Below are 24,592 nucleotides of genomic sequence, written 5' to 3' on the forward strand. Positions count from 1 at the left end.
AGCCTAGTTGTGTTTTGTGAAAGTGATGAATTTTAGAAAAAAGTGTGAGTAGTAAATGAAACCTCTGAGGAATTAGAAATTCAGGGTTGAAATGATGACAGTGTTGTCAATATTAATCAAGATTTAAGGAGTAGGGATAGTGTATGGAAGAGAAGGAGCTATGTTTTGGAATTTCAGAATTGTAAGTTACTTGTTAGACTGCATGTCTACGGTCCCACTGCTAATGATGTCTAGTAGAAGTACAGCCCACTCGGTTGTCTGCTGAGTGCTGCGCTGGACAGTGTCAAACATTCCGCCGACCTGAAATAGAGATCAAAAGTTAACATGAACAAATGGTATAAGCAAACAAATGAGGGCTAAATATTTAAAGTGACAGTAAACTTTATTTTTAACTGAAATGTCTAAGAATAATTACTGTGTATAGAGCCAATTGATCTTTAAATAGCTAGAACACATGGTATATATAGCATCTACGTGGCCTTACCTCTGTTGCTGGCTGTCCCTCTGCTAGAGATTTTTTGTCTAACTAAGCGGTACAGTCAAACAGAAGTCGTACCACACACAACATTGCAAGTGACATTTAGCTTGTATAAGCCACAGTATAAAAGTCCTGCATGCTAAATTATACCACAAAAAGCAGGAGTGCAGTGACGCACTTGGGTCATTTTATTGAAGCTTTAAAAATAAAATTACATTTGCCAGCCCTTTAACATTATATGATTGATATTAAATATAAGAAATCTGCAGATTTCTTCTTTCAGTTCTAAAGCTCTCGTTATAGTATGACCTTTCTGACCCATTTAAACCACTTCTCTCAACTTTGCTATTTATTTTACTGTGCACTCACCAGGTTGAGTCTAAGTTTCAAGACATCATGCAGTAGTTGAGGTGTCTTGCAGTCATCTTGATATTGATCCTCTCTCCAGTTAGTGACAATCTTAAGTGGAAAAATCTATGATTATTAATGTGACAATCTGATAAGATTCTACAATTAAAATCTACATTATCAGGAAGAAAGAAACAAACAAACAGAATAGTTTCAATTTGATAGGAGAGGTTAGGAGAACAAGGGAAGTCTGTATAAAGTTGAAAAACGTATCTAGAAACATATAAAAAGGAAAGGAACGCAAAGAATGTCACTCCAAGAATGAGCCAATAAAATTCATAATTTAACAACTTCCTGCATAGGCATTTAAATTTGCACCATATCCATTACTCGTACATTTTTAGTTTAACGCTAACATGGAGTAAGTAGATACTTCCCAGGTGTCAACCTTGAGTCCTATATAATCCATTTTCTTCCTGACAGTTTTGGTTCATGCATAGCAAAACTACAACCTATCTAGAATGCAAGAGAAGAAATAATTGGCCCAAATATGATTTCAGGCCAGACATAAGATCCTTTTCTTGGTATCATATTCATTACTGGTGGGTCAGTACCCAAGCTACTATATTTGACCCATAAAGAATGTAATTTCTTAAAGCGCCGCAAGGAACCTGAGAAAGGCTAATGACTATTCTGAAAACATTTGGGAACAAAATTAGTCACCCGGGAGCTTGGCAAATTTGAGACAGGATATATATATATATATATATATATATATATATATATATATATATATATATATATATTAGGAATGAGTTGATAAAATTTAAACATAGAGGCGTGAGAGGATGACCTCTTTCAAAAGAGAGGAAACAAGTAAAACTCCATCCATCTCAAGTGCTTCAACATAGGCTGCATGACCATTTTTAATTTTGTTTTGAGTGATAACCTCTATGTATTGATATTGCAAAACTACCATTTTTTTAAATTCTATTTTACTTGGTTTAACCATGGCAGCCATCTTTGTGTCACGGCATACAAACAAATTTTGGTTATACATAGGTTAACAGAAACCTCAATTTCTCAAGCTCAGGATGGTCCTATCTCCAGGGAACAAAACTGATATCTAGAGAACATTACAAGGTATAAAACATTTGCACATTCTTTTTCCTTAGACTTAGAACTTAAGTCCTAGTGTAAGGAGAAAGATTACTGAAAGTTGCACTTTTATGGTCAATTTATAATGGGAAGGGTTCGAGTCTGTCTTACATTTATTTTTAGGTGGTACCTAGGTAAGTATAGTGTGCATGAAGAACATTTCAGGTTTGATATATTGTTATTCTAGGATAAAGTGGAATTTTTTAACATTTCCCCTCCAATTTCATGTTGATTATCGCTAGTGGGGGACCAGATAGGAACCTGAAATTTTCACAGATATAAGTCTATGGTAGTGTTTAGTTGTAAAAACAAATTGAGTTTAAGCTACTAAGGCTTGTAGAAATCTGGGGGAAGGCCAACATATATAAAAATGTTGCACATTCTTCTTCCTTAGACTAAGAACTTAAGTCCTAGTGTAATGAGAAAGATTGCTGAAAGTTCCACTTTTACTTCAAATTTTTAATGGGAAGGGTTCGAGTCTCAGTCCCACATTTTTAGGGGTTACATAGGTAAGTATAGTGAACATGAAGAACATTTTAGATTTGAGACTTTATTTTTTATTTTTATGAGGCAACAAAGTGCAATTTTTTTTTTAAACATTTCCACTCAATTTCGAGTTCATTATCTCTGGTGGGTGGGTGGGTGGGGGGGGGGGACAGATAGAAACCATACATTTTCACAGATATACACCCTCTATGGTAGCATTCTGCTGCAAAAAAACAACATAATTTATGTAAGAATTTACCTGAAAAATTAATTTCTTTCATATTAGCAAGAGTCCATGAGCTAGTGATGTATGGGGATATACAATCCTACTCACCAATACGTCGATCATCTGCTTGTGTCACCAGAGGTGGAGTAATTCCTTGCTGGTATCAGCCTGTGTTTGGTTAGCGGTTAAGCTTCTGCTCTCCATCCACATCCATCCGGCTTACAGGTTTTCTCCTTTGAGTAATAACCACTGTATTATCATTCAGCAACCCTCACTGTATGGTGTCAATATTGCATTTGTGACGTTTTTATAAGTTTTAATAAATATTACTTTTTTACTACTTGCGTGTGAGATACTGTTTGCCTACCAGTATAAAGTAGGTGTGCGCACTATCCTGAGCCTGGACTGGCTCCACCAAATGTGAGTAACCATTTGTCCGTTCTCTACCATCTACTCCAAGTGGGCTCGAATTTGAGGACATCGACTGTAGAACATCTCCTCAGGAGTGAATATATCCTTCTAATCAATCAATGAACTTTGAGTTCACTTTTTCCTTTTTCACATTTATTTCAGTGTTAGAGACAGAGTCATGGACACTGAATCTATCTGGAAACCTAAAAAGGTGACCCTTGTCTGAAGAATCAAAGAACTTTTTGGTAAATAGATCCTCCAACCATGTTTCCGAAGAAACAACACTAGTTGATTCGTGTGAGATTCTGCAGAATTTAAAGACTGAGCTAGTACCAAGATATCGTCCAAATAAGGAAACACCGCAATACCCTGCTCTCCAATTACAGAGAGTAGGACACCGAGAACCTTTGAAAAGATTCTTGGAGCCGTCGCTAGGCCAAAAGGAAGAGCGACAAATTTTTAATGCTTGTCTAGAAAAGAGAATCTCAGAAACTGATAATGATCTGGATGAATCGGAATATGAAGATATGCATCCTGTAAGTCTATTGTGGACATATAATGGCCTTGCTGAACAAAAGGAAGAATAGTTCTTATAGTCACCATTTTGAAAGTTGGTACTCTTACATAACAATTCAAAATTTTCAAATCCAGAACTGGTCTGAATGAATTTTCTTTCTTTGGGATAATGAATAGATTTGAATAAAACCCCAGACCCTGTTCCTGAAATGGAACCAACATGATTACCCCTGAAAACTCCAGGTCTGAAACACACTTCAGGAAAGCCTGAGCCTTTACTGGATTTGCTGGGATGCGTGAGAGAAAAAAAAATCTTCTCACAGGAGGTCTTACTCTGAATCCTATTTGATACCCCTGAGAGACAATACTCAGAATCTATTTATTTTGGACAGAATTTGTCCAAACATCCTTGAAAAATCTTAATCTGCCCCCTACCAGCTGAGCTGGAATGAGGGCCGCACCTTCATGCGGACTTGGGGGCAGGCTTTGGTTTCTTAAATGGCTTGGATTTATTCCAATTTGACGAAGGTTTCCAATTGGAAACAAATTCCTTGGGGGAAGGATTAGGTTTCTGTTCCTTATTTTGTCAACATAGCAATTACAATAAAATAATTATGTTTATAATTGTTAATGAGGTCTAAAATGTTAATACATTTGATACTGGCAACAGTGAAGCATGACCTATCATGTTAGTACAGGCACAAATATGGCATCAGGGCAGGAATAATTGTGTCTGCATGTTTCGGCATGCCCAAACCTGTATGAGTATGGACATAGCTTGTATTGTTGGTGGTATTCATGCGAGTTAGATGCTCAGGAACCGAAGTGTGTTATAAATGAATAAATTTTTATCCAAAAAACAGAAATACTGTGTTTAATTGGGTATTTTACAAATTAACAGTGTAATAAACAGAGCTATATTATTGTTTATCCTGTGATAAAAGCAGCAAGTGACTACAGCTTAGAAGAAAATTAGTTATTGTGTTCAAGGATGGAATATGATGTTACTTCATTTTGTAAGTACTATGAAAAACATAAATTCTGACTTACCAGATAATTTCCTTTCATTCAATACAGGGAGAGTCCACAGCTGCATTCATTACTTTTGGGAAATACAGAACCTGGCCACCAGGAGGAGGCAAAGACACCCTAGCCAAAGGCTTAAATACCTCCCCCCCCCCCCCCACTGCCCTCATCTCCCAGTCATTCTGCCAAGGGAACAAGGAACAGTAGGAGAAATATCAGGGTGAAAAGGTGCCAGAAGAAAACCACTAAGTTTAGGGAGAGCACGGGCGAGAGCTGTGGACTCTCCCTGTATTGAAGGAAAGGAAATTATCTAGCAAGTCCTAATTTATGTTTTCCTTCTAAATACAGGGAGAGTCTACAGCTGCATTCATTACTTTTGTGAATACAATACCCAAGCTATAGAGGACACTGAATGCTAACGGGGGGGGGGGGGGGGGGGGGGGGGATCGGTCTGAAAAAAAAAACAACCAGAAGCAAGGAAACCAAAAAAATGTTAGGCGGACCAAATACTGCCCAACAATTAAGACCATAAGATCCCACGCCAGAGACCACACAAAATCACTGGTCCTAATAGAGCACAAAAACTTCTGAGGAGACAACAGTCCCGCTGGCGAAGAACACTCCTCCACAAACCCGACAAGGAGGACAACCAAGACTCCCAACACCTTACACTTCTGAATAGGAAGATACACAGAAACAAACTGACTATGCTAAAGAAAGTCTGAAAAGACCTCAAGGCACGATCCCAGAAAAAAAGGTAACAAACAAACAGAGGGAGAAACACCTTGCAGAACCCGATGAAAAAGTCTCCTTAGGACGAAAACTCCATAAAGGAGAGCAGATTATCAGCCTGCAAGAGAACACAGGACATGTAGAGAATACTCCACAAACGGAACAGGACAATGAATAGAAAAATTCAAGGACCATCTCCTGCATTGATACAAAGAACCGATGCCAATCCTTAACAAGAAAGACTAAGTTCCTGAAAGGCAAAAAAAAAATATCGCAACTGCCCGACCGCAGTCCGCATCTCAGCAAAAAGGAAATGAACACTAAAAGTTCATGAACCTCGGGAACAGAACAGAAACAGACAGGAACCCACATACCAGGACTGAAGGCGCCGGATGAAGCAACTTGTAACCGCACGTCTGTTAGGCAGCCAGACTAACCCTCATGATATAAGAACTAGCCGTCCTATCCAAGAACCGGCTAAGAACCCTTTCTCCAGGGCACCCTGTAAAGGGACAAGAGAGAACCTCAAGAAGAGATAAAGATCAGAGAACCAACACCACCCTACCAAAACAGGGGGGAAGCCCGCAATTCCAAAATTATAACGAGGGACCAGCTACAAGCTGAGGAAAGGACTGACACCTTTCAGAAAAGCCCTCTCACGGATACACCAAACACCAAGGGTGAAGACCCTGCCAAAGTCTATAATAAGGAGCACCAATAATGGAGAAGACCAAACCACGAAACAAAGTCGCAGCACTAAAGGAGCAATCAGATACCCTGACGCATGCTCCTGTCTGACCGAGTTAACCCAGAAGGAGTGATATTGTCGACGAGAACAAGGGAGAATAAACATCCCAAGCACCAAAAGGATCTAGAGATCTACTTAAGAATCCCTGACCACAAATCCCTAAGGGAAACAAACTGGGATAGGCCCGGAAGCCCAGAGAGCCTAGATCAGATTCCACCAAAGGTACAGAATCGAAAAAACTTTTCGGGAATCCAGATCAAAAGGTACACACAGAAAAGAAGAGTCCCTCAACCTCCTGCTCAACTCTCAGAGTCAGAAAAAAGATCTACATCAGAAAGAACCCAACTGGTATAAAAGCAGAAGACCAGGTCCTTCGAATAGAAAAAATGACCGAAGATTCCTTAGAATGAAACAGAAGGAATCCCAGAATAGACTTTCAACATCCATGGAAGTGATAAATCAAAACCGCTCCAGTAGACCAAAGGTAATTTTCCCAGAACAGGGAAAGATGTACTGCATACTGAAGATCGGTGCAGACTATCCAGAGATCTTGAAAATCTGGAAGATAGATAAGCAACAATGCCAAGCCGAGAATCTGACTGGACTAAACATCACCCTGCCCCAGTCCAACAAAGTTCTGAAGGAAAACTGCAGGGCAAGTATTCTAACTCAAAACAAGGCCTAAAAGACTTACTGTCTGAAACGACAAATAGCATCTAAAGCAGTGTTTTTCAACCAGTGTGCCGTGGCACACTAGTGTGCCGTGAGAGATCCTCAGGTGTGCCGCGGCAGACTGACCACAGTGTGACATTTTTTTAAAATGTTGCTTGTTTTTTATTCTGGGACGTTTTTTTATTTTGAGTGAGATGATGATTGAGGGTAACTGCGCAGTGGCAGCTCGCCTCCCCGACCTGTGTTCACACTTGGAAGGAACCCCCACCCACCACAACATGTTGTCTTGTATTTGTGTATGTATGTGTATGTGTGTATACATGTGTGTATGTATGTATGCTTGTGTGTACATATGTGTATATCATTATGATTGTTTGTGAATGAATGTCAATATGTCATGTATAGTTTGTAGGAGGCATGGCATGACAGCACAGTACAGTGTGTGTATGTATATATATATATATATATATATATATATATATATATATATATATATATATATATATATATATACACATATACATACATACATATATATATATATACATACATACATACACACACATATATATAAAAAAAATCTCCTGTAATAGGCTACAATGTGTGATTTTGTAAAATTTTGGGATGGTGTGCCGCAGGATTTTTTAATGTAAAAAAGTGTGCCATGGCAAAAAAAGGCTGAAAATCACTGATCTAAAGAACCACCCTGGGCCCCAGGAATTCCCATCCAAATCCCGCAAAGGATGGAAAGGACAAGAAAGATTCCTGAAAACTCCTAGCAGGTGATAGAGATAAACCAGAACCGCCAAAAAACAGGAGCCCATGAAAACAGGATACTGTATATTTAAAAAAAAAAAAAAAAAAATAGATCCCAAAAAATCTAGGATCAGAAGGAGGTTACTGAAAACAATACGGTCCCTAAAAAACGGATTTCCCCAACGATGACAGGAAAGTATCCATCTCCCTATATAAGTGAAGATGGAAAAGTATATCAACCCTCAAGAGGAAGAAGAAATACGCTCTGCGTAGAGTATAGAGAACAAATAGCACGAGAGAACCCCTATGGAGCACAAATAGAGGGGTAAAATCTCACCCTTGCGAAAAGTAACCGGGAAAAAGACTCCAAAAAAGTCCCCCCCCCCCCACAATCAGGAGAGGGAAAAAAGGAAATTTATGCTTACCTGATAAATGTATTTCTTTAACGATATGACGAGTCCACGGATTTCATCCTTACTTATGGGATATCACCTCCTGGTCAGCAGGAGGAGGCAAAGAGCACCACAGCAGAGCTGTATATATAGCTCCTCCCGTCCCTCCCACTCCAGTCATTCGACCGAAGTTAGGAAGAGAAAGGAAAAGCCAAGGTGCAGAGGTGACTGAAGTTTAACAAAAATAAAGACCTGTCTTAGAAAATGACAGGGTGGGCCGTGGACTCGTCATATTGTAAAAGAAATAAATCAGGTAAGCATTAATTTCCTTTTCTTTTACAAGATATGACGAGTCCAGGGATTTCATCCTTACTTATGGGATACAATACCAAAGCTACAGGACACGGATGAAAGGGAGGGACAAGACAGGAACCTAAACGGAAGGCACCACTGCTTGAAGAACCTGTCTCCCAAAAACAGCCTCAGACGAGGCAAAAGTATCAAATTTGTAAAATTTAGTAAAAAGTGTGAAGAGATGACCAAGTTGCAGCCTTGCAAATCTGTTAAACAGAAGCATCATTTTTAAATGCCCATGAGGAAGCCACAGCCCTAGTAGAATGAGCCGTAATTCTTTCAGGAGGCTGCTGTCCAGCAGACTCATACGCAACGTGGATGATACTCTTCAGCCAAAAAGAAAGAGGTAGCCGTAGCTTTCTGACCCCTACGTTTTCCAGAAAAAACAACAAATAAGGAAGATGTTTGACGAAAATCCTTAGTCGCCTGCAAGTAGAACTTCAAAGCACGGACGACGTCCAAATTATGTAACAAACGCTCCTTCTTAGAATAAGGGTTAGGACACAAGGAAGGAACAACAATTTCCTGATTAATATTCTTGTTAGAAACAACCTTAGGAAGAAAACCAGGTTTGGTACGTAACACTACCATATCGGAATGAAAAATAAGGTAAGGAAAATCACATTGTAGAGCCGAAAGCTCCGAAACTCTGCAAGCAGAAGAAATAGCAACTAAAAATAAAACTTTCCAAGATAATAACTTAATATCTATGGAATGCATAGGTTCAAACGGGACGCCTTGAAGAACCTTAAGAACTAAATTCAAACTCCACGGAGGAGCAATAGGTCTAAACACAGGCCTGATCCTAGTCAGAGCCTGACAAAAGGATTGAACATCCGGAATATCTGCCAGGCGTTTGTGTAACAAAATAGATAAAGCAGAAATCTGTCCCTTTAATGAACTTGCTGATAACCAATTCTCCAATCCTTCTTGGAGAAAAGACAAAATCCTAGGAATCCTAATCTTACTCCATGAGTAACCCTTGGATTCACACCAATAAAGATATTTACGCCATATCGTATGGTAAATCTTTCTAGTAACAGGCTTACGTGCCTGAATCAAGGTATCAATGACCAAATGAGAGAACTCTCGCTTAGATAAAATCAAGCGTTCAATCTCCAAACAGTCAGTCGTAGAGAAATTAGATTCGGATGATGGAAGGGCCCCTGAATGAGAAGGTCCTGCCTCAATGGAAGCTTCCACGGTGGCAGAGATGACATGTCCACCAGATCGGCATACCAAGTCCTGCGAGGCCACGCAGGAGCGATGAGAATGACTGAAGCCCTCTCCTGTTTCATCCAAGCAATCACCCGGGGAAGGACAGCAAACGGTGAAAACACATAAGCTAGGTTGAACGCCCCAAGGCACTGCCAAGGCATCTATCAGTTTGGCCTGAGGATCCCTGGACCTGGATCCGTATCTCGGGAGCTTGGCATTCTGACGAGATGCCGTAAGATCCAGCTCCGGTCTGCCCCATCCGAGAATCAGGGTGGGAAAGACCTCCGGATGGAGTTCCCATTCCCCCGGATGAAACTTCTGTCTGTTTAAAAAATCTGCTTCCCAGTTGTCCACTCCTGGGATGCAGATTGCTGACAGATAACAAGAGTGAGCCTCCGCCCACCGAATTATCTTGGATACTTCTGTCATCGCTAAGGAACTCCTTGTTCCTCCATGATGATTGATGTAAGCCACAGTCGTGATGTTGTCTGACTGAAATGGGATGAATTTGGCCGAAGCCAACTGAGGCCAAGCCTGAAGCGCATTGAATATTGCGCTCTACTCCAGAATATTGATTGGAAGTAGAGACTCCGACCGAGTCCACACACCCTGAGCCTTCAGGGAATTCCAGACTGCACCCCATCCTAGTAGACTGGCCTCCATTGACACTATCACCCATGAGGGTCTGCGGAAGCATGTCCCTTGGGACAGATGATCCAGCGACAACCACCAAAGAAGAGAGTCTCTTGTCTCTTGATCCAGATCTATGTGAGGAGACAAATTTGCATAATCTCCATTCCACTGTCTGAGCATGCTCAGTTGTAGAGGTCTGAGATGAAAACGAGCAAACGGAATGATGTCCATTGCCGTCACCATCAATCCAATTACCTCCATGCAGTCAGCCACTGATGGCCGAGGATTGGACTGAAGGGCTCGGTATGTATTCAGAATCTTTAACTTTCTGACTTCCGTCAAGAAGATTTTCATGGATATAGAATCTATTAGAGTTCCCAGGAAAGGAACCCTTGTCTGTGGAATTAGTGAACTCTTTTCTAGATTCACCTTCCACCCGTGAGTCCTTAGAAAGGACAAAACCATGTCAGTATGAGACTGTCAGTTGATAAGACGACGCCTGGATTAGAATATCGTCCAGATAATGCGCCACTGCAATGCCCTGCGGTCTGAGAACCGCCAGCAGAGACCCTAGAACCTTTGTGAAGATCCTGGGTGCCATGGCCAGCCCGAAAGGTAGAGCTACAAACTGAAAATTTTTGTCCAGGAAGGCAAACCTTAGGAACTGGTGATGATCTTTGTGGATAGGAATGTGAAGGTATGCATCCTTCAAATCCACGGTAGTCATATATTGACCCTCCTGGATCAATGGAAGAATTGTCCGAATAGTCTCCATCTTGAAGGATGGGACTCTGAGAAACTTGTTTAGACTCTTGAGATCTAAAATGGGTCGGGACGTTCCTTCTTTTTTGGGAACTACGAAAAGATTTGAGTAAAACGCCTGCCCCTGTTCCTGTATTGGAATGGGACAAATTACTCCAATAGTGGAGAGGTCTTTTACACAACGTAAGAAAGCCTCTCTTTTTATCTGGTCTACAGACAATCGTGAAAGAAAGAACCTTCCCCTTGGGAGGGAATTTTTGAACTCCAGCTGATACCCTTGGGACACGATTTCTAGCGTCCAGGGATCCTGAACATCTCTTATCCAAGCCTGGACAAAGCGAGAAAGTCTGCCCCCTACTCGATCTGGTCCTGGATCGGGGCCGCCCCTTCATGCTGTCTTGGGAGTAGCAGCGGGCGTCTTGGGTTGTTTACCCTTGTTCCAAGCCTGGTTGGGTCTCAAAACGGACTTGGCTTGTGCAAAATTCCCTTCCTGTTTAGCGGAAGAGGGGACTCCCTTGAAATTTCGAAAGGAACGAAAATTACTCTGTCTACCCCTCTGCTTAGATGTTTTATCCTGAGGTAGGAGGTGACCCTTACCTCCCGTAATGTTAGAAATGATCTCTTTCAAGTCAGGCCCGAATAGGGTCTTTCCCTTGAAAGGAATAGCCAAAAGCTTGGATTTAGAAGACACATCCGCAGACCAAGATTTTAACCATAAGGCTCTGCGCGCTAAAATGGAAAACCCTGCATTCTTAGCCGCCAATTTGGCTATCTGAAAGGCGGCATCTGTAACAAAAGAATTAGCCAGCTTAAGGGCCTTAATTCTATCCATTATTTCCTCTAAAGAAGTCTCAGTCTTAAGGGATTCTTGTAAGGCTTCAAAACCAAAAGGCAGCCGCAGTTGTGACTGGTACAATGCAGGCCGTCGGTTGCAAGAGAAACCCTTGATGAACAAAAAGCTTTTTTAGAAGACCCTCCAACATTTTATCCATAGGGTCTTTGAAAGCACAACTGTCCTCAATAGGGATAGTCGTACGCTTAGCCAGGTTAGATATAGCTCCCTCCACCTTAGGGACCATTTGCCAAGAATCCCGAACGGTGTCAGCTATATGGTACAGGTGAAGGTGAAAACGGGTACAGGGGAAGGTGAAAACGGAATACCCGGTCTTTCCCATTCCCGTGTAATAATTTCCGAAATTCTCTTAGGAACCGGAAAAACATCAGAATAATTAGGAACCTCTAAGTATTTGTCCATCTTACACAATTTCTCTGGTGGTACCACAATTTCTCTGGTGGTACTCCCGCAACAACAGACGGAGGTGTTCAAGCTTAAATCTGAAGGACATTACGTCCGAATCTGTCTGGGGCAATGTACTTCCTGAATCAGACATTTCCCCTTCAGATAGAGTCTCCCTACCTCCCACTTCAGAGCCCTGGGAGTGTACGTCGGAGATCGCCATCAAAGGGTCAGAAGTCGCCTGGACCACCTGGTCCTCTCTTCTACTACGTTTGCCTTGAAACACTGGCAACTTAGACAAAACTTCTGTAAGAGTGGATGACATAACTGCCGCCATATCCTGCAGAGTAAATGAGGTGGACGCAGTTGATGGCGCCTGAGTGGGTGTTAAAGGCTGTGACGCTTGGGGAGAAAGTTGTGGCATACCCCGAGTCTCATAAAGCTGAGAAGCATCCTTAGATATGCTAGCCTTAAAGAAAATCTGATCTTTAAACTGTAAAGCCCTCTCAGTACATGAGGGACAAAATGTAGGAGGGGATTCCACATTGGCAGCTAAACACATAGAACAAGTATGTTCCAGTAGGTCAGTCATGATAAAAAGAAAAACAAAGTGCAATATTGGTCGTGGTACAGATATAAAATGTAAATAACAAAATGTGTACTGTGCCTTTAAAATTTAAACCGGTACAAATTTTACTGCATAGCGTTCAACAATAAAGAATAGGGAGTTGAAATAAGGAACCTATTCACTTTCGTTAGGTCACAATAGTCTTTTTTTTTTTTTTTTTTTTTTTTTAAATGAGTTTTTATTCAGTTTTAGAATGAAAAGTTACACTTGGGGACACGCAGGACCCCTGTTCAAACATACACAGAGAAAAGGACCGGACACAATGGTCCGGTTGCAATAGCCATCAAAACATTGATACATCATAAGTCATAAGTAAATTGCAAGGATTGGAGATGAAAATAATTCACCTGGGTTGAACCCAGATGTGGGCTCTAGCTATGGAGGGGGTGTGAGGCGTATAGAATAAATTTAAATTTAGTACTCCAAAAAGCAAAAAGTTAGTACAAGTTGCTTTACAATATATAAATAAATTTGATCACATAAATTGAGGAGCAGGTTCTGCAAACATACTAGTCGACAAAAGGAGTGAGTGATTGTTTTAAAGAAGAGGCATGACTATTAGGTAATGTCAGGGTTAGTTGTAGAAGATGACTGCTTAGGAACTACACGCAGTACCTAGCACAAACAGCACCTGGCACACGCGGCACCTGGCACACGCGGCACCTGGCACACGCGGCACCTGGCACACGCGGCACCTACAGTGCCCAACCCACTCGGAACCCAACACACCCAATACCTAGCACACACTGTGCCTATCATTTATAATATCTAATACCTTAATAAATGTATAACAAGAGCACTGTACAAGATTGCAAAGCTATTCATTTGTAAGCTTAAACTAAGCAGTTACTAATATGTTTATACAGTAGCATATATATCACCTCTAGATATGTGCTGGTAATTTTCTATTCGGTTTTTAAGTCTTATAGACCCACAACATGTAGGATTCTTGCAACATATATTAGACATAACCCAACAGTAGACATGAAGCAAATAGCTAACATAAAAATAAACTATGTATAACGATAGTGTGCAACAAAAAGGTAGATTAATGCAGGTGAAAGCCCTTAGCTAAAACCGAGTCAAAATGTCCTTATATAAATAAATCTGACACTAGACAGTTTGCGGAGTTATAGGCCTCTGAATTATGGCATCTGTAAAAGAATCTGTATCGTCAGCCTCAGTCCTTTGTCAGTATTAGCCTCATGTGGTATTTGTGCCTCAACGGTTATTTATATCGCCATCATACAGCTTCAGTGTAGTTGTAGTTTATGTGCCTCTCTCTTAATTATATCTTGTGGGATTATGTTGCTCCATGTGCAAGTTATAACTGTTCATTTAATTATGTCTGATCTGGTCTGGAGAACCAGTTTATGTAGTAAAGATCCCAAAGTAGGTTCACATTAACTACAGGGCTACTTATGTTTCCTACCGGAGAGTTAAGTAAAGTGAGGGGCCATAATCTCCAAAATGGATGGGAGTCGCAACCACGAGGATGGGGATATCGCAATTGAATGACCACTTTATCTTATGTGCCTTCTGTATATCGTTTACTCACGGTTATGGTGTGAGCTTGTAGTCTCAGTTCTGGGTCTGGCGTTAAATACTCCCACAATGGTGTGGTATATGTTTTGCAGATCCACTGTATAGTGTGGTGAAGTCCGCCTCTGGTGTAGGCCCTTTGTGTGCATCCATGACCAATCTGTGATCTGTTGATATTTGTGCCGTTTCTGCAGGCGGTAGGTACCTATTTTGGGGGGAATATTAGGAGTATCTATGCCGCGAGTCGTGGCTGTTGTGAAAAGTTAATTTCCAGTTCTGGTTTTAAGTTGCAAAGTCGGTACAATTCTTATACCTGAGGTTGCTTATTTTTGCATAAACAGCTGCAGGTGCACGGAAGCAAGTTGGGTAGTTCCCGGAGCTGGATTGGTGGAGATCTATATCTCCTATTCTCCTCGATAGTGAGTGAATGGCGAGGACTGGAGTCTGAAACCTCTGGGTCTTCTTTGTAGGCCACAGAACAAAGATGGTGGCCGTTCGCGCCACTCCGCACTTCTCCGGCGCCCTCCCATGTAGTGTGCCGTGTGCACTAGGTCCTAGTAAATAAGTAGCGGCTACTTTAGGTTAGGGAACTTTTTCAGCTGGGCTTTCCCGGGAAGTATACATACACTGCGGTAAGATCCATCTAAGGGCACGCCACACACAATGTAGCAGTGTAGGGGGCCAGTATCTCCTAGGCGATCTACCTACCTACATTGCTCCCACCACTGACAGTGCATCCACAATAGTCCTTTTTATGTTACCTGCTATATTGACTAAAAATAACCCTTGCACCAAGCCACAGCTCTGCTGTGGCGCCTACCTTCCTCACAACCAACCAAAAAGCCCTCCGTGAACAACTGCCTAAGTCCGCTTGCGATGTTGATAAACTGAAGACAAGTGGACGTAGGAAACACAGGAGCCTCGAAGTAACCCTCCGTGACTGTCGGAAGCCGGAATAGCAAGTGCGCGGCTAAGTGCGTGAATGTTACTCCCCGCCCTTCGTGGGCGGTAGAAAAACCCCACCGGAAAAACCGCATGGGAAATATCAATGTCGGATAGACCCGACTTGAAATACAAACCAATGTGCCCCCTCAAAAACTGTTCCACAATAAACAAAAAAATATGTAAAACCAACGGAGTAAAAACTCCCAAACAGTCCCCAGCGTCAGCCTGCATTCAAAATGGCACCGTAATGAAACCGGGTCATATATACACACCAACCCACTGTTATACATATAGGCAATATAAGAGGGGAAACAGCTAAGCAAATAAGAACTCTTGCAAGTTGATTACCCCTTTTGTGTTGCAGCAAGTAACGTCCAGTCTGTTCTGAGCTACACTGTCTCTCAGAATCAAAAAGACTGTACATAACGCAGTGCTGATCACATCATGAACCTGTCCCACACGAAGAAGAGGTCCCTTGTCATCACCTCCTGTAGTTCTGTGGGGATAAACAGGACCTTATGTAATATCTGATAGCAGGGCAGCACCAGCATGGGGAGTGAAGCGAGAATGTAGAATCTCCTCAGTTCCCATAGTTGAAAAAAACCTGATGCTCTACCCTGAGAAAAATAGTACTCACTGGCACCATTTAAAAACAATAAACTCTTGATTGAAGATCTAAACTAACACCTCACTTTACCTCTTCCTACACTAACACAGGCAAAGAGAATGACTGGGATGCGAGGGAAGGGAGGAGCCATATATACAGCTCTGCTGTGGTGCTCTTTGTCTCCTCCTGCTGACCAGGAGGTGATATCCCATAAGTAAGTCATATCTTGTAAAAGACACTTAGTTCCTAAAGAAAACTACCACAGCAGAATTCAAACTCCAAGACAACAGCTTTGCTAAGCAGGGTATTAACTCGTAGGCCACTTGGACTGCACACGATACAAATCAGACGCCCAACCAAGATGATTTAAACTAGGACCAGCCTGACATTTAGGATAGAAGGGCTTCCTCTGGACCAAAGGAACAACAAAACAACCACTTGAGAAGAAGAAAGAAAAGCGGTAACTAGTACCCAAAACAGGTACAGCCTGTTATTTAGGATACAACATATCTGTTATAAACCTCAAAAAGAACAGAGATAACTAATATCCAACCAGGACCAGCCCAATATGTAGGAAACAACATATCTGTTCAAGGGTCAAGCGGAAAATTCTAGCAGGGCCAGAAAACTGAGAATCATCAACATAAAACATTTAAGCTCCAAAGCTTAAATTTGTCACGGACAAATCGAGGGAACATCACCCCAACCAGAGACAACCTTCTTTGTTTTTGTTCTGTCTTGTGTCTTTTTTTTTTTTTAATAGAACTTCCACCAGAAGATTCCAACAATCACGATCGTAAAAGTCGCTAGTACCAGAATCCCAGAGGCGAACCACAAGCTCAAGCACTAAAAATAAAATAAAACCTATCCTAACCAGATTAGAAAAGAAAGAAGGCAATCGCACACAAGTGATAGCCAAAGAGAAAGTGAAACAGACAGGTCCAGCCCGTCATGCGACAATTCCTCAAGAGCTCGGAACTGGAAATCAGATACAAAAAAACAACAAATATAGAGATAAGGAATAGGAACACCATCCCTCCAGTCATCTAAACAAGCTCGCTATCCGATTCAGAAGACTGAGATTCAGCTGACGAATCAGAACTGGGAACCTCCAACATTGCCAAAACCTCTCTCAGAAGTACACACAGACAAGCCATCCTAAATCTAAAAGCAAGATTCACCTCCGTCTGAGTATCTGGAGGCTCCGACTCCAGAGGTAGCACCTCTGAAGCCTCAGAGGACACCGCTTCCCCAGAAGACTGATCGGATCCCATCGTCCTCTTACATGCCGGACCTTCGGCAGGAGCACACGGATTAAGTCTTCTCTTGCACGTGGCAGGAAGATGTAAATGCGCTAAAGCCAGGATATGGTCATGCAAAACCGTGCAGTGACCTCTGGTGGAAAGAGACCTCCCCTCAGGAGAAGGGGTAATGGTATTTGGGACAACTGCTGGTGTAGGAACATAAGATTCTAGGGGAAAAACCTTACGGGATGCAGAATCCTCAGAGGCGGATGGCTCAGTGTTCTCTAACCTCTCAACCATGATAAGAGGAGAACACCCTATGACGGCATATGGAACATAATTGAGAGGGCTGGGTCACCCAGGCCTCCTCACAATATACAAGTATCAAAATCTGACTCAGAGGAACCCCCCTCCAACATATCAGAATCCTCCATAACTCGACTAAGTATCTTATGGACAAACACAACTGGCACCATACACCCCCAATGGCTGGGGCACTCACCACCTCCTATGACCCAGACAGGTAGAGAAACAGATCCTCCCTGCAGACGCTCGGTCAGGAATACGGAAATGGAAAAACAAAAAAACATGACCGCACCCAGTCACATGGTGCAATGTGCAAGATCACTCCTGCTAAGGAAAAGAAGGCCAGTGTAATAAAACTGTGCAGTAATAAAATTAACCTGTACGTTCCGTAATAGCCTACGAGCCCCAAACGTCTCCTACACCAAAGCAGTCAGAATAACATAACAAACATGAATAAAAGGCCCCACTGTTCAATAATCCCCCTCAGGAGATATTAACCCTTGATTCCATAAAGATAAAGGAGTCCCACTGAGACCCTGTCTTATCTTACGTTAGCATGCAAGAAAATAGATTGAAACAATCTTACCAGAATCTATGCCGTGGAACAGCAACACGGTCCTCCAAGTTTTATAGGTAGTAGTAGCGCTTCTGACATGGACTTGAGTATAGAAAGCAGGCAGCAAAACTTGTCAATGCTGATTGCTTATGGAGCTGTTGAATATGAGTCAGGATGGTTTCGCAGAAAGACTCTCCCTGCATCTCTGGACTCTAACCTTCATAAATGCTCTCACTGAGAGGCTGACAAGACTACTAAAAACTCCAGTCCCATCTCGAAGAGTACTACCCTCCATAAGGAACTATTCCATAATTCTTCTGACACTTCTCTGCCAAACTCCTGTGACGAAAAGCAAAGAATGACTGGGGGATGAGGGCAGTGGGGGAGGTATTTAAGACTTTGACTGGGGTGTCTTTGCCTCCTCCTAGTGGCCAGGTTCTGTATTTCCCAAAAGTATTGAATGCAGCTGTGGACTCTCCCTGTATTTAGAAGGAAACAACTTCTATTGAAATATATTCTTTTTGATAACAGTTATTGCATCCAAGATATGGACTATAAGAGCAGATAAAAGACGAAGTGCTTTGAGAGCTAAAGTAGGAAGGCTTTCTGAAACTTTGAAAATAAATCTACTTCAAAAGTAAGGAAGTTACTGAACTTCTTGAAGTGAACTCAGGTTCAATAAGCGTAAGAGAACTCCTGGTATAAAATAATTTTCACTATTTTCAAACGGTATTAGAGAATTCTATCGAGTGTGATGAACATGCAGTAATGAAATCTGTCCCCCTGAACCTACGGAATAAAGGCTATCATTTGTGTCTATGATGACCAGTGGTTAGGCTTGATTGAGGATATCAGAGAGGATAACTGATGTTTTCGTAAAATTCTTCCACCCACTTGGACCAAAAACATAATTAAAGATATCTGCTGAGGACTAATTGTGGGTTCCCATGATCAATGTTCTCAAAAAAACTGAAAACCTGCCGAGTTCACTACTGCTACCGGATGCTCCGACTACATTTACAAGAGACTGAATGAGGAAATCTCACAGCTTCTAATCAAACACGTAGCTTGAACTTGTGGTGTGTCAATCATAAACATAATTACTTTAAAGTACTGTTCATTTTTATGCTTATGTTGCATCTCTTCATTTCTCAAAATCTATGAATACAAGTAGGCCTCTCTCTAGATTTTTACTAGCCCTAGTAGCTACAGCAGAACACTACTATAGACTTATATGTGTGAAAAAGTCAGGTTCCTATCTGGTCCCCCACCAGCAATAATCAACATGAAATGTTCTGCATGCAATCTATACTTACCTAGATACCACCTGAAAAAAAACATAATTTATGTAAGAACTTACCTGATAAATTCATTTCTTTCATATTAACAAGAGTCCATGAGCTAGTGACGTATGGGATATACATTCCTACCAGGAGGGGCAAAGTTTCCCAAACCTTAAAATGCCTATAAATACACCCCTCACCACACCCACAAATCAGTTTAACGAATAGCCAAGAAGTGGGGTGATAAGAAAAAAAGTGCGAAGCATATAAAATAAGGAATTGGAATAATTGTGCTTTATACAAAAAAATCATAACCACCACAAAAAAGGGTGGGCCTCATGGACTCTTGTTAATATGAAAGAAATGAATTTATCAGGTAAGTTCTTACATAAATTATGTTTTCTTTCATGTAATTAACAAGAGTCCATGAGCTAGTGACGTATGGGATAATGACTACCCAAGATGTGGATCTTTCCACACAAGAGTCACTAGAGAGGGAGGGATAAAATAAAGACAGCCAATTCCTGCTGAAAATAATCCACACCCAAAATAAAGTTTAACAAAAAACATAAGCAGAAGATTCAAACTGAAATCGCTGCCTGAAGAACTTTTCTACCAAAAACTGCTTCAGAAGAAGAAAATACATCAAAATGGTAGAATTTAGTAAAAGTATGCAAAGAGGACCAAGTTGCTGCTTTGCAGATCTGGTCAACCGAAGCTTCATTCCTAAACGCCCAGGAAGTAGAAACTGACCTAGTAGAATGAGCTGTAAATCTTTGAGGCGGAATTTTACCCGACTCAACATAGGCAAGATGAATTAAAGATTTCAACCAAGATGCCAAAGAAATGGCAGAAGCTTTCTGGCCTTTCCTAGAACCGGAAAAGATAACAAATAGACTAGAAGTCTTACGGAAAGATTTCGTAGCTTCAACATAATATTTCAAAGCTCTAACAACATCCAAAGAATGCAATGATTTCTCCTTAGAATTCTTAGGATTAGGACATAATGAAGGAACCACAATTTCTCTACTAATGTTGTTGGAATTCACAACTTTAGGTAAAAATTCAAAAGAAGTTCGCAACACCGCCTTATCCTGATGAAAAATCAGAAAAGGAGACTCACACGAAAGAGCAGATAATTCAGAAACTCTTCTAGCAGAAGAGATGGCCAAAAGGAACAAAACTTTCCAAGAAAGTAATTTAATGTCCAATGAATGCATAGGTTCAAACGGAGGAGCTTGAAGAGCTCCCAAAACCAAATTCAAACTCCATGGAGGAGAAATTGACTTAATGACAGGTTTTATACGAACCAAAGCTTGTACAAAACAATGAATATCAGGAAGAATAGCAATCTTTCTGTGAAAAAGAACAGAAAGAGCGGAGATTTGTCCTTTCAAAGAACTCGCGGACAAACCCTTATCTAAACCATCCTGAAGAAACTGTAAAATTCTCGGTATTCTAAAAGAATGCCAAGAAAAATGATGAGAAAGACACCAAGAAACATAAGTCTTCCAGACTCTATAATATATCTCTCGAGATACAGATTTACGAGCCTGTAACATAGTATTAATCACGGAGTCAGAGAAACCTCTATGACCAAGAATCAAGCGTTCAATCTCCATACCTTTAAATTTAAGGATTTCAGATCCGGATGGAAAAAAGGACCTTGAGACAGAAGGTCTGGTCTTAACGGAAGAGTCCATGGTTGGCAAGATGCCATCCGGACAAGATCCGCATACCAAAACCTGTGAGGCCATGCCGGAGCTATTAGCAGAACAAACGAGCATTCCCTCAGAATCTTGGAGATTACTCTTGGAAGAAGAACTAGAGGCGGAAAGATATAGGCAGGATGATACTTCCAAGGAAGTGATAATGCATCCACTGCCTCCGCCTGAGGATCCCGGGATCTGGACAGATACCTGGGAAGTTTCTTGTTTAGATGAGAGGCCATCAGATCTATCTCTGGGAGCCCCCAAATTTGAACAATCTGAAGAAATACCTCTGGGTGAAGAGACCATTCGCCCGGATGCAACGTTTGGCGACTGAGATAATCCGCTTCCCAATTGTCTACACCTGGGATATGAACCGCAGAGATTAGACAGGAGCTGGATTCCGCCCAAACCAAAATTCGAGATACTTCTTTCATAGCCAGAGGACTGTGAGTCCCTCCTTGATGATTGATGTATGCCACAGTTGTGACATTGTCTGTCTGAAAACAAATGAACGATTCTCTCTTCAGAAGAGGCCAAAACTGAAGAGCTCTGAAAACTGCACGGAGTTCCAAGATATTGATCGGTAATCTCACCTCCTGAGATTCCCAAACTCCTTGTGCCGTCAGAGATCCCCACACAGCTCCCCAACCTGTGAGACTTGCATCTGTTGAAATTACAGTCCAGGTCGGAAGAACAAAAGAAGCCCCCTGAATTAAACGATGGTGATCTGTCCACCACGTTAGAGAGTGCCGAACAATCGGTTTTAAAGATATTAATTGATATATCTTCGTGTAATCCCTGCACCATTGGTTCAGCATACAGAGCTGAAGAGGTCGCATGTGAAAACGAGCAAAGGGGATCGCGTCCGATGCAGCAGTCATAAGACCTAGAATTTCCATGCATAAGGCTACCGAAGGGAATGATTGAGACTGAAGGTTTCGACAGGCTGTAATCAATTTTAGACGTCTCTTGTCTGTTAAAGACAAAGTCATGGACACTGAATCTATCTGGAAACCCAGAAAGGTTACCCTTGTTTGAGGAATCAAAGAACTTTTTGGTAAATTGATCCTCCAACCATGATCTTGAAGAAACAACACAAGTCGATTCGTATGAGACTCTGCTAAATGTAAAGACGGAGCAAGTACCAAGATATCGTCCAAATAAGGAAATACCACAATACCCTGTTCTCTGATTACAGACAGAAGGGCACCGAGAATCTTTGTGAAAATTCTTGGAGCTGTAGCAAGGCCAAACGGTAGAGCCACAAATTGGTAATGCTTGTCTAGAAAAGAGAATCTCAGGAACTGATAATGATCTGGATGAATCGGAATATGCAGATATGCATCCTGTAAATCTATTGTGGACATATAATTCCCTTGCTGAACAAAAGGCAATATAGTCCTTACAGTTACCATCTTGAACGTTGGTATCCTTACATAACGATTCAATAATTTTAGATCCAGAACTGGTCTGAAGGAATTCTCCTTCTTTGGTACAATGAAGAGATTTGAATAAAACCCCATCCCCTGTTCCGGAACTGGAACTGGCATAATTACTCCAGCCAACTCTAGATCTGAAACACAATTCAGAAATGCTTGAGCTTTCACTGGATTTACTGGGACATGGGAAAGAAAAAATCTCTTTGCAGGAGGTCTCATCTTGAAACCAATTCTGTACCCTTCTGAAACAATGTTCTGAATCCAAAGATTGTGAACAGAACTGATCCAAATTTCTTTGAAAAAACGTAACCTGCCCCCTACCAGCTGAACTGGAATGAGGGCCGTACCTTCATGTGAACTTAGAAGCAGGCTTTGCCTTTCTAGCAGGCTTGGATTTATTCCAGACTGGAGATGGTTTCCAAACTGAAACTGCTCCTGAGGACGAAGGATCAGGCTTTTGTTCTTTGTTGAAACGAAAGGAACGAAAACGATTGTTAGCCCTGTTTTTACCTTTAGACTTTTTATCCTGTGGTAAAAAAGTTCCTTTCCCACCAGTAACAGTTGAAATAATAGAATCCAACTGAGAACCAAATAATTTGTTTCCCTGGAAAGAAATGGAAAGTAGAGTTGATTTAGAAGCCATATCAGCATTCCAAGTCTTAAGCCATAAAGCTCTTCTGGCTAAGATAGCCAGAGACATAAATCTAACATCAACTCTAATAATATCAAAAATGGCATCACAGATGAAATTATTAGCATGCTGGAGAAGAATAATAATATCATGAGAATCACGATTTGTTACTTGTTGCGCTAGAGTTTCCAACCAAAAAGTTGAAGCTGCAGCAACATCAGCCAATGATATAGCAGGTCTAAGAAGATTACCTGAACATAGATAAGCTTTTCTTAGAAAAGATTCAATTTTTCTATCTAAAGGATCCTTAAACGAGGTACCATCTGATGTAGGAATGGTAGTACGTTTAGCAAGGGTAGAAATAGCCCCATCAACTTTAGGGATTTTGTCCCAAAATTCTAATCTGTCAGGCGGAACAGGATATAATTGCTTAAAACGTTTAGAAGGAGTAAATGAATTACCCAATCTATCCCATTCCTTAGCAATTACTGCAGAAATAGCATTAGGAACAGGAAAGACTTCTGGAATAACCGCAGGAGCTTTAAAAACCTTATCCAAACGTATAGAATTAGTATCAAGAGGACTAGAATCCTCTATTTCTAAAGCAATTAGTACTTCTTTAAGTAAAGAGCGAATAAATTCCATCTTAAATAAATATGAAGATTTATCAGCATCAATCTCTGAGACAGAATCCTCTGAACCAGAAGAGTCCAAAGAATCAGAATGATGGTGTTCATTTAAAAATTCATCTGTAGAGAGAGAAGATTTAAAAGACTTTTTACGTTTACTAGAAGGAGAAATAACAGACAAAGCCTTCTTTATGGATTCAGAAACAAAATCTCTTATGTTATCAGGAACATTCTGCACCTTAGATGTTGAGGGAACTGCAACAGGCAATGGTACATCACTAAAGGAAATATTATCTGCATTAACAAGTTTGTCATGACATTTAATACAAACAACAGCTGGAGGAATAGCTACCAAAAGTTTACAGCAGATACACTTAGCTTTGGTAGATCCAGCAGGCAGAGGTTTTCCTGTAGTATCTTCTGGCTCAGATGCAACGTGAGACATCTTGCAATATGTAAGAGAAAAAACAACATATAAAGCAAAATAGATCAAATTCCTTATAAGACAGTTTCAGGAATGGGAAAAAAATGCCAAACATCAAGCTTCTAGCAACCAGAAGCAAATGAAAAATGAGACTGAAATAATGTGGAGACAAAAGCGACGCCCATATTTTTTGGCGCCAAATAAGACGCCCACATTATTTGGCGCCTAAATGCTTTTGGCGCCAAAAATGACGCCACATCCGGAACGCCGACATTTTTGGCGCAAAATAACGTCAAAAAATGACGCAACTTCCGGCGACACGTATGACGCCGGAAACGGAAATGAATTTTTGCGCCAAAAAAGTCCGCGCCAAGAATGACGCAATAAAATGAAGCATTTTCAGCCCCCGCGAGCCTAACAGCCCACAGGGAAAAAAGTCAAATTTTTGAGGTAAGAAAAATATGATAATTAAAGCATAATCCCAAATATGAAA

The 24,592-nt window shown here is 41.1% G+C and overlaps 1 protein-coding gene across 1 annotated transcript in view; it reads right to left on the minus strand.

The window, feature by feature from the left end:
• The window catches only part of MED12 (mediator complex subunit 12), a 588,898-nt gene that overhangs the window by 279,925 nt on the left and 284,381 nt on the right, over window positions 1-24,592 (minus strand). Inside the window, exons 32-33 of the mRNA XM_053699086.1 lie at window positions 848-937; window positions 191-300 (exon numbers count right to left, since the gene is read on the minus strand). Coding sequence (XP_053555061.1) covers window positions 191-300; window positions 848-937 — 200 coding nt within the window. The remainder of the gene's footprint in view (window positions 1-190; window positions 301-847; window positions 938-24,592) is intronic.

The sequence above is a fragment of the Bombina bombina genome, chromosome 1 (assembly GCF_027579735.1).
Source record: "Bombina bombina isolate aBomBom1 chromosome 1, aBomBom1.pri, whole genome shotgun sequence".
Lineage (NCBI taxonomy): Eukaryota > Metazoa > Chordata > Amphibia > Anura > Bombinatoridae > Bombina > Bombina bombina.